The 19,345-nt window shown below is 45.8% G+C and overlaps 2 protein-coding genes across 3 annotated transcripts in view; one reads left to right on the top strand and one right to left on the bottom strand.

The window, feature by feature from the left end:
• Nucleotides 1-19,345, top strand: part of LOC127004491 (serine/threonine-protein phosphatase alpha-2 isoform-like) — a 99,385-nt gene that overhangs the window by 3,135 nt on the left and 76,905 nt on the right. The window lies entirely within an intron of this gene.
• On the bottom strand, nucleotides 6,588-18,193 carry LOC127004490 (endoglucanase A-like). 2 transcript variants are annotated; one of them, XM_050872264.1, is made up of 15 exons: nucleotides 18,040-18,193; nucleotides 15,417-15,565; nucleotides 15,147-15,312; nucleotides 14,813-14,892; nucleotides 14,119-14,263; nucleotides 13,378-13,473; nucleotides 13,174-13,262; nucleotides 10,193-10,286; nucleotides 9,394-9,452; nucleotides 9,171-9,289; nucleotides 8,666-8,828; nucleotides 8,200-8,367; nucleotides 7,753-7,898; nucleotides 7,452-7,554; nucleotides 6,588-7,201 (listed from the first exon to the last, which is right to left on the bottom strand). In XM_050872264.1, the coding sequence occupies exons 1-15, from the start codon at nucleotides 18,092-18,094 to the stop codon at nucleotides 7,091-7,093; spliced, it is 1,743 nt and encodes a 580-aa protein (XP_050728221.1). In that variant the 5' UTR covers nucleotides 18,095-18,193; the 3' UTR covers nucleotides 6,588-7,090. The 2 variants fall into 2 exon arrangements, with proteins under 2 accessions (XP_050728221.1, XP_050728222.1); XM_050872265.1 differs by lacking the exon at nucleotides 15,147-15,312.

Raw genomic sequence — 19,345 nt, 5'->3', positions numbered from 1 at the left:
ACTTTCTTCTTCTTATAAATTATTCAACATTGTCCCGTTACTGTTTGAACTTGTCTTTGTTTCCTCCTTTTCTTCTCCTCCCCCCCTTCCTCCTCCTCCTCCTCCTCACGCGTACCTCCAAGGCTGGACACACAAATATGCAAGAGACATTTGCATTGGGATCACGGGTAGTTTTATTACACGAGTAATGTAAATATTTGCAGTCCTTGCCTTGAATACCAAATGAGAGATGCCTTGGTCTGCCTTTGAATGTGTTATGTGAATGTGTGTTAGCCATGCGTGTTAGGCTTTGGTGAGCGGAACGCGGCATGTGTCTGTTCTCGTTAGTAAATCTCATGATGCGTTTGGTGATTAACTTGATTCTTTTTTTTTGTAATTTGCAATGGAATATGCTCGTGGAAGGTATGAATGAAAATATGACCGCAAAATATAAAATTGCGCCGCGATATTTGTGGTCATATGGCACCATCCTAAAAGGAGTCGAAAACTTTAAATGAGTCAATAAAAAATTGTGAAGGCAAGAAATAAGGACAAATAAGAGTGCTTTTAGGCAAGTGTAGATCTAATGCCTACGGTGAGTTTGTCAGGTGTATCTCAGGTGCGTTGGGCGATTTTTTTTTTTTTTTTTTTTTTTTACAGACGACTCAAGGGCAGCAAAAAGTGCAAAAAAAATAAAATCCCGCTACTCCCCCCTCCCATAATAGACAAAAGTAAAGAGTGGCCAAAAGAGAGGTCAGTTTCGGTTGGAGAGGTGTCTTGACACACACACACACACACATACACACACACAATTCCGTTTTCCTTTGCTGCCGGAAGCCATGCGTTAAATCTTACACGCCGGGTACTATTTCTTTCTAACAATAAGATACGCATAAAGGCATAAGGTCGTGAATTAAACTAAAACTAAAACCACCTGCCTTCAATTTTTAACGGGCATGAGAAATTTCGTGAACCCGGTGGATACTGAGTAGCATAATAATTAAACACAACACACGCTGGTTGGCACTTCTGTCATGTTCCAGCGCAGGGATAGACATACAAGGCGTGAAGTGCAGTAAAATTACCTTGATTTGATATATTTATGCATTACTGAGAGATATTTATGCATTACTGAGAGAGAGAGAGAGAGAGAGAGAGAGAGAGAGAGAGAGAGAGAGAGAGAATGGTTGGTATATGTAGTGAAGTCGACGTTATGGAGACAAATGTGTGTGGGGTGAGTGGAGGGGGGGCGGTGTTAGCAGTAGTAGTAGTAGTAATAGTAATGATAAGCCGCAGCATTTCTTCGTACATTAATTGGAGGGGAAAAAACATTTATCATCAAAGACGTATTTCATTTGTTACTGTCCGAGGCAATGTAAATAAGCTACCACAAAGCACACACACACACACACACACACACACACACACACACACACACACACACACACTTTTCTCCATGACATTGACCTCACTACATACACCCACTCTCTCTCTCTCTCTCTCTCTCTCTCTCTCTCTCTCTCTCTCTCACCAGTGACCACTTTTACCGTTTCCTGGAGGCCAATTGTGCACCTCATTTTTGCCGAGGGGTCGCCTGGACACAATATTGGGTAGCGGCGACGAACAAAACACTTCACCTCCGCGGCCCCTGAGACTCACCTTGCCGCCTCGCCCTGTCTCCTCACCCCTGGGACCCAGTGGCTGTCTTACCTGCGGGACTCACTTTTCTGCCTCCAAAGCCTCACCTGTTGTTTTCTCATCTCTCTCCTCTCCCCTCGTGCCATCCTTCAAGCTTCACCTGCTTCATCCTTTGGTCTCTCTCTCTCTCTCTCTCTCTCTCTCTCTCTCTCTCTCTCTCTCTCTCTCTCTCTCTCTCTCTCTCTCTCTCTCTCTCTCTCTCTCTCTCTCTCTCTCTCTCTCTCTCTCTCTCTCTCTCTCTCTCTCTCTCTCTCTCTCTCTCTCTCTCTCTCTCTCTCTCTCTCTCTCTCTCTCTCTCTCTCTCTCTCTCTCTCTCTCTCTCTCTCTCTCTCTCTCTCTCATTGTAACTAATTTTCTTTTGTGTGAAGTCACCTTATCTAATGTGCATCCGTAAATAGAAAAATAAGTGTTGATTTTTCCGTGTTATATTTGGTTTTGTTGGATAACTAACGTTGTATTTATCTTTTCTTCTTTCGTTAGCTTCGTGGTGTGTATTTTACGAGCAAAGAAAACTTCCCTCATAACGAAGATCCCCACCATTTTTTGTCTGGAAGGAGGAGGAGGAGGAGGAGGAGGAGGAAGAACAGGAGGCAGGCAGGGTAGGGAGGGAGGGAGAAAATTGGGCGGAAGAAGGGAACAAGGGAGTGAGGTTAGAATGAAAAGACAGAGTAGGAGGGGAGTATGCGGAGGAAGGGAAGGAGGCAGAAAGAAAAGTGTGAACAGAAGGAGGAAGGATGGCAGGGAAGGGAAAGAGGAAGAGGGTCACAGGAAGGACAACGAAAGAGAAAGAGAGCGTAGGAAGAATAGAGGAGGAGGAGAGTGCCGTGCCTCGCGTGAGAACCTGCACTCGAGTTTCCTTGGAGACTGTGGAGTAGGAGGCCTGAGGGAGGAGGCTGAAGGGTGAGGCGGAGGGCTGACGCCCGTGGGAGGTCTGGGAGCGCCGCCGACCTGACCTAACGGGGGAAGTGTGACCCTGGGCTACGAGAAGGAGGAGTAGGAGGAGAAATGGAGAACACGAAGGCGCCCGAAGCCATGCATTGAGTAAAGTCAAGTTAAGCCCCAGCGAGAGTTCAGGAATAATACACACAGAGAGAACGGGAGAGCAGTAGCGGAGAAAAATAGAGAGAAAAAGAAATAGGAAAGTACGATAAGAAACACCGAGCAGGAAGTGAGTTAAAAGAAGGAAAGGGAAAAAACAAACTACGGCGCTCAGTATGTAGCTCCGCCTCAAGCCTATTAAAGACTGTAAAAACAAGATGAGTTATTCAACGGCCGCAGAAAAAAAAACTAATAGGATTTTGGCTGGAGGCAATGGGCGGCGGCAGAGAAGTTTCGCTTTACATGAAGGGGAGCTTTGCGAGCGAAATGAAGGAAGAAATGGAGTAAACGTGTATTGCAAAAGCTCTATTTTTGGAGAGGGAGGCTAGAGTACAGAGAGAGAGAGAGAGAGAGAGAGAGAGAGAGAGAGAGAGAGAGAGAGAGAGACACACACACACACACACACACACACACACACAGAATACAGACATATATACCTACAAACAGACAAACAGAAACAAAAAAGTTTAAGGCAAAAACATACAAACCATAAGACCAAAAAATGGGGGGGGGGGGGGGGGAATAAACTGTCAGCGAAAGTGAGGAGCGGAGGAGGGGGTAGGTAGGCTGGAAAAGGAGAGGGAGAGGGAGAGGGAGTGGTTATGCAGGTTGGGTCAAGGACAAAGCAAGGCAAAGAAAGAAACTTGCCCCTGCAGAGCCACAAATATCCGACGCGCTTCTTGTAACTGTGGGTGTGTGAAGGATAAACACGAGCCAGGTGAGAGGGCGTGGTAGTGTTAGGGGGGAGGGAGAGGGAGGGGGACGATTAATTTTTGATCGGGAGGAGGATGGGGCAAAAGCGGTGGTGGTGGTGGTTTGCAGGAGGGAAAGGAAATGTTTGTTTTAAGGGAGAGGAGAGGGGGAGTTTCTTATTGTGGGGAGGAAAGGGGTAGATGAGGAAGGTAGAGAAGGGATGTCAGGAAGACTAGATCTTGAAGGCGGGAAAGTGTGTCATTGAATGAAGGGAAGGAAATAATAGGATAGAGAGGGTAGAGAAAGAAGGGGAGGGAGAGGAGCATGCTGTGGATAGGGGATGAGATTTATGTGCGAGAGAGAGAGAGAGAGAGAGAGAGAGAGAGAGAGAGAGAGAGAAATGACCGAAGTGCCCCAGGGAACAACGTGGCCGCGAGCGGAGGTTAGGTGAGTGTTGTGTTCGCAGCCTCGCCGCCCGTGTTGCGCGTGTTCAGTGTTGCCTATTAATGTCTCATGGGAAATATCTGCACGGGAAAACACCACCGTTGTCTTGTATGCCTGTACTAACAAGGTAGACCTCATTAACCTTAGAGTGTTACTAGCACAATGCCGCAATCATTGAGTTTTTTTGTCTCCTAATGTCTCCCGTTCCTCCCCCTCGAAAAAGGTGATATTCTCAGAGCAGGCCAATTATTGAGTATATTTTTCCTCAACTTCACGATCACGAGGGAGCATAGGGAGTCAACTGGACCTGTTAACCAGCAACCAGTGGGTGTGGGTGTCCAGGGAGAGTTGTCGGGGCGGCTCTCTATAAAAGCTTGAGGTGAGCTGTGCTGTGATTGGTACCCTGGCATAAGAACATAAGAACGTTGGAGTCTGCAAGAGGCCGGTTGGCCTGTACAAGGCAGCTCCTTTGACCCTAAGCTCCCGTGTATCTAACCCCACCTAATATCGCTGTTCATGAATTTATCTAATCTATTTTTTAATGTGACAATTGTATTGGCACTCACCACATGACTGCTAAGCCTGTTCCACACATCCACAACCCTGTTAGTAAACCAATTTTTGCCTATGTCCCTGTTGAATCTGAATTTATCCAGTTTAAACCGATTACTTCGTGTCCTACCCGGTTCTCTTACTAACAAAACCTTATGAATATCTCCCTTATTAAAGCCCTTCATCCATTTATAAACCTCGATCATGTCTCCACGCACCCTTCGCCTTTCTAGAGAATGCAAGTTTAACTGTTTGAGTCTTTCCTCGTATGGCAAGTTTCTCAACCCCTGAATCATCTTAGTCGAGGCGAGGAGGAGGAGGAGGAGGAGGAGGGCTGTAGGTCGCCTGGTACACGCCCTTGGAAAAGTTCTAGAAAGCGGGGAGAAAATAGTTCAGGGTTGAGACTTGCTCCGTTGGTGTGATTCTTTATTACCTGAGAAAGAGTTGAAGCCACAAGAAAAGTTATTTTTACCTATAAGTGTACATGCGTGGTTTTTTTTTTATATTATGAAAATAGAAAGCAAAACCCAATGCAGTCTGGAAAAAAACACTCGCGACATGATTCTCCTACATTGGGAGAGAGAGAGAGAGAGAGAGAGAGAGAGAGAGAGAGAGAACCATCGTCGTCGTCACCGCTCTCGTCATCGCCCCGTCGAGTTGTTAATCTCTATGATGGCCGCCAGAGCCCCCGTGTTGGCCGCGTTGTAGTTGCACGCCACCTCGTTTTACTCGTAGTCCTCGCGGTTATCCTTCCATGATCCATCCTGTGGGTGAGGGAGACGAGGGTAGGATGAAAGGAGGCATATATGATGGGAAAAGCGAAGTATATGACAGGATGGGTCTACGCATGAGGGAAGAAGAGGTGAGAAAGAGTACGTGAGGAAAGAATTAACTGGAAGGAGGGGAGAGGGAAAGAGTTTATTAGGGAACTAGTTAACGTTCTATGGGTAAGGAAGGGTCTACGATGAGGGAGGAAGAGGTGAGAGAGTACGTAAGGAAAGGGCAAACTGGAAGAAGGAGCGAAGGAGAATTTAAAAGGGAAGGAGTTAAAGTACAAATAATCCAGGGGGTAAAGGGAAGGGTACTTAAGGAAAGTCAACAACCGAACGAAAAGGGCGAGTGAGGGATTGTGGGAAGACTACGTTGTCATAGAACGGAGTAAATGCAAGAGGAAGGGAGGAGTGAAGAGAGATGGGAAAAGAGGAAGAATGTCACACACACACACACACACACACACACACACACTCACACACACAAGTCAGTCGTTCTCGGGGGCATTTATTAGCTGATAGATTCCAAGAGCAGAGTCTACGTGACATAAATATGTGATTCAAAAGACTTGAAACTGGAGGGAAAATATGTTGCCCCAGATGTAATATTGTGCTCGTTTTTATTTATTCATTTTTATTTTATTTTCATTTTTTTTTGTTGTTTTGTTGCTGTCATTGTTTATCTTACGATCCTTCTGCGTTGTTATTGTTGTACTGTTTACTTACACCGTCTCTTCCTTCCTCGGCCTTTCCTCTCACCTTCCTTTCTTCTTCCCTGCTTTCTTTCTTGGCCTCCAACCTTAATTAAATTTACACCTTTCTTACCCTTTAGCCTCTGCAAATTCCCAAAATCCTCTCTTCCTGCTTCAGTTTCTCCTTCCAGTCCTTACCTTCTGCTTTACTTATTCCTCTTTCTTACTTTCATTCCTTCCCTCCATCTCTCCTTCCTTCCTTACTTACTTACTTACTTACTTACTTACTTATTTTCTTCTTTTCATTTATTCTTCCTTCATTCTTTCCCTCCTCATTCCTTCCTTACATATTTTATTCTTTCCTTCCTTCCTTCCTTCCTTCCTTCCTTCCCTCATTCCTTTAGAATAGCTTCATAGCACCCTCCCCCCATTTTACTTCCCTGGGTAAGAAATAAAGCAAAAGGCTGAAGAATAATGCAAGGTAAAAGAGAGAGAGAGAGAGAGAGAGAGAGAGAGAGAGAGAGAGAGAGAGAGAGAGAGAGAGAGAGAGAGAGAGAGAGAGAGAGAGAGAGAGAGAGAAAATGAAAATAGGTGTACTCGTGAACAGAAAATTTCAAAAAATGAAAACAATGGGCGGTGGGAACGTTATTGAAGGACAAACTATTACACTTATTTATTTTCACCATCGTTTTTTCATGTAGGTCAGAGTAAGAGTGACGACGAGGGAGTCACGTGAATGAATCGTAATTGTGTTGACTTCTGAAATTGCGAAACTGATTGGCTTCGTTAAGTTTTGACGCTCGTCGCTCATGAGGACGAACTCTCGTACTTGTAAGTGTGTCACCTGAAAAATAAACTCCCTTCTCTCCCTTCCTTCCGTCCCTTTTTCTCCTCTCCTCTTCTCCCTCTTCTTATGTGTATCCTCCTTGTATTATCGTTCTCACCTTCTCCCTCGCTTCATTCCTCTAACTCAACGTCTTTTTTTTTTTTTTTTTTTTTTTAACGTCCCTCTTGTCTCATGAATAATATATATATATATATATATATATATATAGAGAGAGAGAGAGAGAGAGAGAGAGAGAGAGAGAGAGAGAGAGAGAGAGAGAGAGAGAGAGAGAGAGAGAGCATCGTCGTCGTCACCGTCCTCGCCATCGCCCCGTCGTCCTAGTTGTTAATCTCAATGACGGCCGCCAGAACACCCGTGTAGGCCGCGTTGTAGTCGCACGCCACCTCGTTGTGCACGTAGTCCCCGCGGTCGTCCTCCCATACTCCGTTCTGGTGGTGAGGGAGGCGAGGGGAGGAAGATAAAAGTATATATATATATATGATAGCACATCACACACACACACACACACACACACAAATCGCTCATTCTTGGGGACATTTATTGGCGTTTTTGTATCATCTAAGGCGTAATCTGATGAAATTAGTGGATTATAATTCGAAATTAATTCTCCGCTAATTGACTTTTACGAGGATATCCATTTTTCCCGAGTTGTCAATTCTGCAGTATTAGCCGACGTACCTCATCGGGGCCCCCCACCAGGGCGCCGTACAGCACGTGAGGGTTCGGTCCTTCCTGATCGAAGCCCCAATCGTTGCACGTGTCGGGGGGAATGGGGCACGAACTGGGGAGAAAGATTAGGGAAAAAGTAAAAGTGAACGATGTTAGACTGGTCCATGTTGGGGAGGGGTTGCAGTCAGTTTCTGCATGAAGCTTCAGCATGACTGGAAATAGACAAAAAAAAATATACCCTTGTTCCCAAAACTTCACACACACACACACACACACACACACACACACACACACACACACACACACACACCTGGAGCGGTGGTGTGGGCGCTGGGGGGGGTCGACGCCGAAGCCCACCACGAAGGAGTGTCCGGTGTCCCCGAGGAGGAGGTTCAGTTGCTTGGTCGCCCACGCGGTGTTGGTGGCGGCGTCGGCTTGATCTCCGTATTTAGCAGCCTGAGAACCAAGTCAAGTTGAATTTTGCCGTTTTTGCCTATTCTTATGAATCTGTAAATGTTACTCGTTGCTTCTGAGTGATGTATATCTTAATTTTCCCTTCCTTTCATAACCAGCACGTTATGCATTTTTGTAGTCAATTTTCACAGTTTTAACCTTGTCACTGAAAGGAGTTTAAGTCCAATTGTTTTTAGTACCAAATACAATTTTCTGAGTTAACTTTTTTTGACTTTTTGTTCGGTAACGTGCGACTGTTAACTGTCATGTCGCTCAGTGCAGCACTTCTGGGGCGATCACTGACCCAAAGGGCGAGGAATGCAACGTTGGCGGAATGCCTGTTCGAGCCCCATATGTCGAGGAAGACAAGGCCTTCGGGGGTATAGGGCGCGTCCTCCTGCACGAAGCGTAGAAACTCCTTCAAGGCGTCTTCGTACTGCGTGTTGTTGGGGTCCAGCATCGAGCCGAGAGCCTGTTGCGGGGAGAAAGTGGACGCGTCATTGCAGGGTTGGGGAACAAAAGGGGGTGGGAAGGAGGGTACAAGTACTTTATATATAAATATAGGAGCAAGTATAGTTTTTTTTTTTTTCACGGAAAGTGGCTCTATAATAACAGTGAAACATTTTTCTACCAGAATGTTTCAATCGACTTAATAAAATTGTTTGCGGTCATTTACTGAGAAATACCTAACGTCTCTGTAAATGTAAAAAAAACTTCCATTTAGTGAAAATACTTTTTTTTGCTGGGGTTGTTGCCTTTAGTCAACTTACGTAGGCCCCGGCCTTCTTCTTGTCCCAATCGAACGAGTATGCATAATGGCCCAGATCGAACTCGCCCCACGCCTCCTGGGCCTTGGTTAGGTAGGACGCCTCACCCGTGGCCCGGTACAGCCACAAGGCACCCCACAGCAGCTCGTCCCCGTACCCGCTGGACCTGAGGGGCGGCAGAGTATGTTGTAAAGTCGACACAGCACTTCGTCTGTCGTCCACTTTACGTTAAACGGCGTAAACCTTGGCCTAAGTTGCTTCTCCCATTTTTGTCGAGCAGGGAGAACAACGTTCCCTACCACACGCCTTTAATTCGGAAACAGCCTACCGTCATGCACCCCCAAACTGTATTGTAAACTGCGCACCGACATGGTATATAGCGAACGGGACAAGTACAGAGGGATTCCATAATATGTGTAGGAAACTCCTCAGATTTTACTCTTTTACTCGAATAGAACGAGAGACTGTTACCCCAGCTGGTTTCAGCAACAAAATGAGATTGTGTTACGTGTAGAAGTCCATAGCATCAGAGATTGACTCCTGATACTCGAGGCGGTACTCGTCCCCGAAGGCGTAGAGTTCCCTGGCCACATCGAGCAGCTCCGCAGAGTATGTGTTATCCACTCCCTGCAAGCAACACCAGGGAAGTTGAAGAAAGAGGAGAAAATTTACTTTTGAATTTAACGGGAGTTTATAGTTAACAACGAAGGATGACTCTAGAGGCGCCGTACCTGGAACACGATGGAGGCTGCAGCAAGTGCGGCGGCAGTCTCACAAGCCAGCTCCGACCCTGCAATGTAAACACATCAGTCTGGGGTGTTGTTCGCCCTGTCAGCCGTAATAAGGCAAACCCCCCCTCGGCTTCGTCCTCAGGCCTCTACGATCATTGAGCGACGTGCTCGTCGGTGGACACAAATTACCCTTGGAGCGACACGTGATACTACCGAGAATGTTATGAGAAATGCTTAAATGTTTTGTGAGCGTAGAGGCGATGATATTTTGAAAACTAGAAAACGAAAATAATCTTCAGCCCGGCAAATAACTGAGGAATTTAGTGGCTGGATTCAGAAAGTTTTAGCTCTAAATTCCGGCGATCTGTGGGTTGTCTCAAATTGTTCTTTGTTCCCATTGACAACTTAGTTTCAGGTGTTGATCTATTCCAAAATTAGCTTGGAAATCACCGCTAGTCTTATGGAGCAGAGATATCGTGAAATATCAACTTGACACATACAGTAAATAATGACTTAACTGCCTGTTCACAAATGTAAGAAGATAACGCAATAGCCAGAGGAGCAGTGTCCCACATCAGCCGTCGGCGATAAACGATAGATTTTGAGACAACGCAAAACTGCTCATAAAACAGCTATTTCCCAAGACATTCCTTTACTTTGGGCTTCTCGATGGAGCATTCAAATTCTATAGTAACTAATCTCGGTAACACACAGCCTACGACAGCACTTGTTTCAGCCAAGCATAAAAGACAAACAGTAGAGAAAGCTAAAAGTCATGTGTTTCCCGAGACTTCTTTACCTGGGTTTTCTCGGTCGATCTTGAAAGCTGGCCTCTCCATCAGCATGTCCTCGGGGCGGCCCCAGAATTCATGGTCGAGCGAGCCATTCCCTACCTGTTGGGGTAACGTTTCAGAGTTTAAAAATGAACAAAAACGATGATGACACTCTCTCATTGTGAGCCTCCGTTTCGTGACCTCTTGTGGAACCAATGGTGTGTCCCTACGCTTATTGAATCTGTCATTTTGTGGCTTCATCAGGAACTAAATGGACATTAAGCACTCCTCATTAGGCTTAATTTCCTGGCCTCTTGCATATGAAACGGAATGTGTCAACTATTCAGTTCAGAAGAATGTTTTTATCGTAACAAAAGCCACGTCTTCTCAACTTGTGTCTTATATTTTAACATTAATCAAGAAGGAAATTATTGGAAAGCACGTACGATGATTCGAACCTTAAGATAGAGTAGTGCATAATTTGGATTAATTTAAAATTTACAGTCAATTCAGGGTATTGACACATACCGAAACTGATAACTCCTTGCCACATCGTAGGATTAGGCAGTCAGACAGCTGCCGAATCGGGCGCAAGCTACTCCTGGTGAGGAATATAACCTCCTCAAAAAAAAACGAAATTCAAAACTCATGATGGCTAATCCAACAAAAAATGCCTCGGAGTCCCCATCAGGGGAGGGGACCACATGTACCCCAAAATCGTACTCCATTTTCGGCACCGACCACAAGAGGTGTCTTGATAACTCCTCTAACTTTCTATTCATAAACTTCTGCAACATTTGTGGTCTTTCCTCTAACTTCCATTCTGTGGAACACCTCCTCATCCTCTAAACCTCACCGAAACACAGGTGTCTGGGACTACTGACAGAAATCTCTATTCTGTTCCCTCCTATCTATGTCCTAACTTTCATTTAAAAGGTGGATGTTGCGCATATATTCGCAATGACATCACTTGCTCTCCTGCCCACGACCTTGACTCTTTTGAATTTACCACCATCTGACTAAGGCTTCGTTGCCATTCTACCACTAAGTGCATCTGTGCTGTTTATCTGTCTGTTAACTCTGCCAACTATGTAAAATTCTTTTACTATTGGAACTCTGAAGTGGAGCACATCTTGACTCACTTTCCCTTCGCTGAAATCTCCATCCCAGGAGATTTCAATGTTCACTACCAGCTTTGGCTATCATCCTCTTTCACTGACCAGCCTGGTGAACAAGACTACAGCTTTGCTCTCCTCAACGATCTAGAGCAGTTGGTTCAGTACCCTACACGTATCTCCGACCGCCTTGGAGACACGCCCAACATTCTTGACCTCTTCCTAACCTCTAACCCTTCGACTTACTCTTGTCAAACTGTTCTTTCCGTTAGGCTCCTCTGATCACAACTTTATTTCTATATTCTGTCCTATCGCTCCTGTACAGCCTCTGGACCCACCGAAGAGGCGGTGCTTCTGGCATTAAGCTTCAGCTCGGTGGGACGACCTGAGGATGTACTTTTCCGATTTCCCATGGAATGATTACCTACTGCTTCCAGGAGAGAGACCCCTCTGTGTGTGGCCAGCGCATCACTGAGGTGATTGTCTCTGGAATGGAGACACACATTTCACGTTCTTTCTCTACCCCTGGTGCTAAAAAGCCTTGGCTCAATCACGCTTGTTCTCGTGCTATCTAAGACAGGGAGGCAGCTCGCAAAAGGTACCAAAGCCTTCGCACTCCTACTAATTATGATCTTTACATTTCCGCCTGGAATCGTGCCAAATCTATTCTCCTACTTACCAAAGACACTTTCATCAATAATAAATGTCAGAACCTTGCTTTTCCTAATTCTTCCAGAGATTTCTGGCACCTAACCAAAAGTATGTCTAGCAATTTTACTTCATATTTTCTTCCTCTCCTTAATCCTTATGGCAGCAACGCCGTCACATCTATCTCTAAGGCTAAACTATTCGCTCCTACGCTATATAAAAACTCCACTCTGGACGATTCAGGGCATATTCCTTTTACTCATCCCCCCTTTGGATTCACTATGCCTACTATTAAGATTCTTAAGAATGATGTTTTCTGTGCCCGCTCTGGCCTCAATCCTCAGAAGGCTTATGAACCTGATGGAGTGCCTCCTATTGTCCTTAAAAACTGTGCTTCCGTGCTGATTCCCTGCCTGATCAAACTTTCGTTTCTGCCTTTCAACATCTACCCTTCCTTCCTGCTGGAAGTACACCTACATACAGCCTGTGCCTAAAAAGGGTGACCGTTCCAATCCCTCAAAACTACCGCCCTAAAGCTTTACTTTCTTGTCTTTCTAAAGCTTTTGAATCAATTCTTAACCGGAAAAGTCTTAAGCATCTATCCACTTCCAACCTTCTATCTGATCACTTGTATCGGTTCCGCAGGGGCTTTCTACTGGTGATCTTGCCTTCCTAACTGCCTTCAGGTCATCCTTCTTATCCGTTTCGGTGAAACTTTTGCTGTTGCCTGAGACTGGAAAACTTTTGACAGTCTGGCACAAGTCTCTGTTTCCCAAACAACCCTCCTACGGATATCATCCCTCTCTCTGTACTTTCATCTCAAGTTTCCTTTCTGGCCGATCTATCTCTGCTGTGGCAGACGGTAACTGTTCTTCCCCTAAACCTATCAACAGCGGTGTCCCGCAGGGCTCTGTCCTATCTCCCATTCTCCTTCTATTGTTCAACTCCCCTCCTCTTACTGACAGTCTTCTATTAAATTCCGCTGCCACGTTGCCTCTATTTCCTCTTGCCTACAACTTGAACTCTTTCAAGAGGAGCTCTAGAGTATCGAGAAAACTATCCTCCGGAAATTGACCTCTCTTTTGGCCACTCTTCTGAACTTTTTGTTTTTTTTAGGGGCAGTTTTTAGCTGGCTTTTTCTCATTTGTGTTTTTGCCCTTGAGCTGCTTCCTTTACTGAAGAAAAAAATGACAACCGTGCAATTGGCGAAGGAACTCAAACCTCTCCTATCCGCCCCTCCTTACCTGTCCGTACAGCTCGTACTCGGCCGTGTGTGCCTTCAGGAAGTAGTCAGTGGCCCACTTGACCGCCGCGCGCCCGTACTCCGTCTGGCCTGTGCCGGGAGAGGACGATGGCATCAGTATGCTTAGAATAAACTGTATCGCTGCCAGAAAGCTTGAAGAGCCGAGTTTATGTGTTGGTCTTTCTGTGAAAGGTGTGTCGCCTACCTGCTTGTTCATATCCTTGAGAGAAATCGATGAGTCCCCAGGACAAGACGGTGGTGGTCACAGCCATCGGGAAGCCAAACTTGACGTGGTCACCAGCTGGGGGGGAAGGAAAGTGTTTGAGTATGACCCGCAGGAGGTGAGGCATGATTGGAAAGCTAGGAAAAAAATAGGCGATGTTAAGTTCTGTTATTTTTTTTCTCGTTTGATTATATTGGAGGGAAACATGTGAGTATGTTCCTACTAAACGGCACAACATACATTAGCCCTTCCTTCTTCAATAGGCGGGCACTCAGCCTCTGAGTTTAATATCTCAACGCGCTTATTCCAAATTTCCCTTTCACATTCCCTTCAGTATTGTTTTCGGTCTTGCCATGAAACGTACTCCCTTCTCCCTCCCTGTTCTCCTTTCTTCCCTTCACTTTTCTCCCTCCCTTTTCCGTCTCACTCTTTCCCTTTCCCTCTCTCGATCCCATATTTCCCTCTCCTTTCCTCCCTCTCTCGTATTCTTTCTCCTCGAGTCCTCCGTGATATTCTTCCCTCTTCTATCCCTCTTTCCCTTCACTTCTATTCTCAATCTTTCCTCCCTATACCTCCTTTCATATCAGCAAACCTCACTCTCTTCTATCCTTCCTTCTCCCTTAATGTTATTCTTCCATCACCTTCCCTCGCCCTCCTGTCTTCCCTAACCTTTTTACTTTCTTTTTACTACCTCCTGTCACACGCACACCCTTTCCCCCTCACCGTCGTAGTAGCCGCCAGTCAGGTCGTGCCCTACGTCTGCCCCGTCGCCGAGGGCCGAGTCCCACCTCCAGGGCGTGACGCGCTGGTCGGCGGGCAGAGCGCCTGACCGCTCCGCCTCGTAGAACAGGAACGACATGCACAGCGCCTGTGTGTGTGTGTGTGTGTTAGGGGCGAGAAGTCTTTGGCTGCGGTGGACTCTAATCACTGGTGATCAATTACACTGAAGACAGTATTGTAAATAATACATATAAACCTATTTATATTTGTCTTTCGATGGTAATGGTGTCTGATTGTGATAAATTACCGTTATTTGTGTACGATGATAATGGTGTCTTATAAGATAAATTGACATTTGTCTATCGATGATAATTGTGCCTAATAGGGATAAATTACCGATCTATATCTATCGAATGTAATGGTGTCCTATAAGATAAACTGACAGATTTGGCTATCGATGGTAATGGTGCTTGTTGTTTGAGTAGTTTGCGCGAAAGGCTGATTACTAAAGAAAAATATGACGAATCAATACTTATTGGGAAGTGAGCACTCAGTTCTCGAGCCGAAGAAATGCTTTGCATACTGTGAGTAGCACCTCTTCCTCGTGTATCCGTGTTTTTTTTTTTAAGTAGATAGATGTAATGTGTTCATGTGTGGGTGAACTCTCTCTCCCCGAACGCCAAGTGGCAGCACCCACCTGGGAGTAATCGTAGGGCGCCATGCCGGTGGGCTCGCAGGGGTTGGTGTAGGGTGTAGCGGTGGTCCAGGACAGGCCGTCTGGAAGGGAGTGGAGACCACATGCAGGGGCAGCGAGAGCAGTAAAACCTCAGGAAATAAGTAGCGAAGCGAATATATATACATGGGTGTTCATGACCTCGGAGCTCATCTCCGACGCATTAGCACTTAAGCCTGCGGTGGGTGCTTCATTAAAAATTATGTCTGGGAGTAGTAGTTACGAAGTAAGCAATGCAGCACCAGGACCCTGCCTCAGCAAGAAGAGGCAGCAGCAGTGGCAACAGGGGGACGCTAACCACAGGCTTCCTGGCTGTTCATGTCGACGTCGATTATCGCGGGCTGCGTGTCGCCGGAGTAGTCCACCTGGAACCTGGCTAACTTCCACTCGCCTGTCTCCGTGAAGAAAATGTCTGTCAGCCTGACGTGAGTGTCGTCGATCATTTCGACGCCGTTCTGCCCGTACTGCGGGAGGACGCGAGGCCGTCAGGAAACAAGCAATCGTAACGCGGAGCCTGAGTTCGTCACCAGCCCCGACTACGCGATGGGCGCGTAAGTTTGATACTCACCTCCACGGAGTCTACAGGGAGGTCGAAGGTAAATATGGCGTCCAGACCTTCGAAGGGAATCAAGGTCTGTGACGAGAAGTTTGCAATGTAGCCTCCTTCCCACTCCATATCGATGGTGATGGTGGCACACCATTCCTGGCCGCTCACTCCTGGGGGTGGGAGAAGACGAGACGTTAACTTTAGCGATGGGTGGTCACTGTTACAGGTGTGTATGTTAACGTGATTTTGAACAGGTATAGAAGGGGGTGAGTGTGCGTCCTTTTTCCGCCTCTCCCAGACTTGCGTGGTTTTCTTTTCTCTATTTTCTTCCGGGACATGAAGGTTAGGCTTGATTGCAACTGCCAACTCGCTCAAAACGAAGAATGACACGCAGATTTTTCTTTCTTCGCAGAGTTTTGTGACAGAGGATCGTTACGGCTGATACGCCTAAAGGAGACAGCCGACACACGCATGAAGGATTATTTGCTATTCAGCGGCGTTATGGATACAGCCGAGTAAAAGGTCCAGGTTTTGAGTTGCTTATTGCTTGAAGTTAATTATGTTTGTGGGATCATGAGAAATGTTTAGAAAACGGCGGTAACACACGTTTCCCTACCTCATGGGGAGGCGTGCTGAGTGGAGCCAGCGTCGCCTAACAACACAGGTAGCAAAGAAAACGGTCTTTCGCGGACAACCCAACCCGCCACGTCAGGAGAGTCATGAGGCGCGTAAGTAAATGTGAACTGTTGCCATTCACACCACGAATGAAAATGGCATAATAATTAACAACACTTATTACGTGTTTCGAATTTGTGAATGTGTTTAGGTCTTTTATTTCAGCATGTTTATTAAGTCCTGTTATGGTGCTCTAATCGTGAAGATGTGTTTCTTGGTGGGTTATTGTCAAAGGAACTTTTGTGAGTCGTGGTTAACACTGAGTCGAGTGTCGTGTTAAGAACATAAGAACGCAGGAGTCTGCAAGAAGCCGGTAGGCCTGTACTAGGCAGCTCCTTTGAACCTAAGCTCCCGTGTATCTAACCCCACCTAATATCGCTGTCCATGAATTTATCTAATCTATTTTTGAATGTGACAGTTGTATTGGCACTCACCACATGACTGCTAAGCCTATTCCACTCATCCACCACCCTGTTAGTAAACCAATTTTTGCCTATGTCCCTGTTGAATCTGAATTTATCCAGTTTAAACCCATTACTTCGTCTCCTACCTGGTTCTCTTACCAACAACACCTTATGAATATCCTCCTTATTAAAGCCCTTCATCCACGCACCTTTCGCCTTTCATGAGAATGCAATCTTTCCTCACGTATGGCAGTTTCTCAACCCCCCTGAATCATCTGTCATCCTCCTCTGCACCGATCTCTTTTTGATATCCATTCTATAGTAAGGTGACCAGAACTGAACCGCATAGTCAGATGAGTCTAACTAATACTATATATAGTTTGAGGAAGACTTCAAATCCCAGTGCTCCTTGAAATAAATCCCAGTGCCCTATTTGCTCGATTTCTGGCTTGAATGTATTGTGCCCTTGGACGGAGATCAGAGCTCACTAAGACTACTAAATCCCTCTCGCACCCAGACCTGCTTATGAGAGTATCATTTAAGCAATAGTTATGAGAGGGGTTGTTCCTACCTACACTCAGAATACTGCACTTCCCTACATTGAACTCCATCTGCCATTTATCCGCCCAGTCATACAATCTGTTTAGTTCATCCTGGAGAATACTGGCGTCCTGATCCGACTCAATTACTCTACCGATCTTGGTATCATCTGCAAACTTACTGATATCACTACTAATTCCTGTATCTAAGTCATTGATATAAATAATAAACAAAAGTGGACCTAATACCGAATCTTATGGGACCCCACTCGTAACACATCCCCAGTCAGATATTTTACCATTGATTTGCACTCTTTGATTCCTATTGCTAAGCCACGCCTTGACCCAGTTCAAAACTTTACCCTCTACTCCGTGAGCCTGTAATTTAAGCAACAATCGTTGGTGAGTAACTTTGTCAAACGCTTTACTAAAATCAAGATAGATTACATCATAATTTTCATCTCTGTCTACCGCCTCAAATACTTTATTGTAGAAGGACAAGAGATTGGTGAGGCATGACTTACCTTTCGTGAACCCATGCTACGAGTCGTGAATTAAGCTATGTTCCTCTAGAGTCTAGATGCTCCCGAATGTTCCTGGCTATTATGGACTCCAGCATCTTGCCTCTAACCGATGTTAAGCTAATTGGGCGATAGTTTGAAGCAGCTGACCTGTCCCCCTTTTTGAAAATCGGCGTCACATTAGCTACTTTCCAATGGCTGGGCACATAACCAGTATTTACCGACATCTTAAAGATGTCGGTTAGTGGGTCACTGGGTACATCACCTAATTCCTGTAATACCCTCGGAAATATCCCGTCAGGACCTGGTGACTTATTCTTCTTAAGCTTATCTATCTCATCCTGAACTACTTGCCTGGTAATGATTATATCCCTCAATTTATCGCCATCCCCCCCCTCGTACACTTGAACCCTTTCCGGAATAGTCGTTCGATCCTCTCGTGTGAATACTGAAAGGAAGTAGTCGTTCAGCAATGTGTTATGGACGTGCGGCCGCTCGCCTTTACCTGTAAGGAGGAGCAGCAGTCCCAGGAGTGGCTTGAGGACACCTTCGCCGCCCATGACTACCTGCTGGTCACAAATGGATTAAATTCGTTGGCGCAGTGTGCCATTATATACCCACAGGCACCGCTCTGTGCTTGTTGTTTGAGTGACACTTGTTCCCTTGTTCCCATCGCTATCTTATCACGAGTGAAAATGTTTACTCCAATTCGAAAGCTTCTTGGGATAGCATATGACTTGATTTTATTATTACTTATGATGTGCGACTGAAGTACGTTTCATGTACTTTATGGATGTTTGTTCAGCTAAATAAATTCTCGTTTCTTGGGGATAGCTGATCTGCAGCCATGCCATACATCACGGCAGCCACCCAAATTTAAATTTGGCCGCGCCTTCAACGAACTGGGGCCGTTGACCAGGCCTCACAAGAGAGCCAACTGCAACAATGGGCAGAGAAAACTAAGGATCACGGTTGCATCATATATAACAGTCATGGATTACAATTACAATGACGTTGGAAAAAATGCCTTTATAATCGATTGCCATTACATGAAAATCTGTAATATGATGCAGTCGATTACGGTAACAGATTACTATTACCATGCCTGCAATATATTATTCTATTTTCACACACAGGTGACCTTATATCACTATTTCTTTATAATCTTCCACTTGCTGCTCGTCGTCGCAGATTCAGTGTCAGTTGTGTCCATGTTCTGTTTGTCTCGAAGGCGTCCACAAGGCGCCTTGCTATGAGCCTTGAGTGTCACACGGTCGACTGACAAAAAACAAAACTCGCCACACAGAGTAAAAATAAAGTGACCTTCAGGGCAGCAGCGGTGCTGTTATCCATCACCAACCCGGGGAAAGATAAACGAAACAAGAAAAATAAAACTGTCGTCCTCAATCACTTTGTTCTAAATGAACATTGGGCGTGTTATCGGCCTGAGTGGGGTGAATGAGCTTGTTAGGGTGGATGGGCCTGCCGGAGGGTGTGTGGCTGGACGGGGCTAGATAGAGAAGCTGAAAAGGAAGAAGGGACGAATCGATGGTTTAGAGGGAGGTTGGGAAAATAGGAGGGATGGAGTGGATGGGAAGGAGAGGAGGAAAAGAAATCAGGAAGGATAGGCTGGGTGGGAAGTAGGAAAGTAGGATGGAAGGACTAGATGGGAAAGAGATAGGAAAGGAAGAGTTGCGTGGGCATGAGGGAGAAAGGGAGGAAGAGCAGGGTGGATGAGAAGGAGGGAGGACATAAAGATGGGATGATTTTGCAAGAGGAAGGGAAGGAGGAATGATGAGCAGGGAAAAAAC

Source organism: Eriocheir sinensis, chromosome 28 (genome assembly GCF_024679095.1).
Source record: "Eriocheir sinensis breed Jianghai 21 chromosome 28, ASM2467909v1, whole genome shotgun sequence".
Lineage (NCBI taxonomy): Eukaryota > Metazoa > Arthropoda > Malacostraca > Decapoda > Varunidae > Eriocheir > Eriocheir sinensis.
Note: the sequence above shows the minus strand (reverse complement) of the source record. Positions and strands in the feature narration are given on the sequence as shown.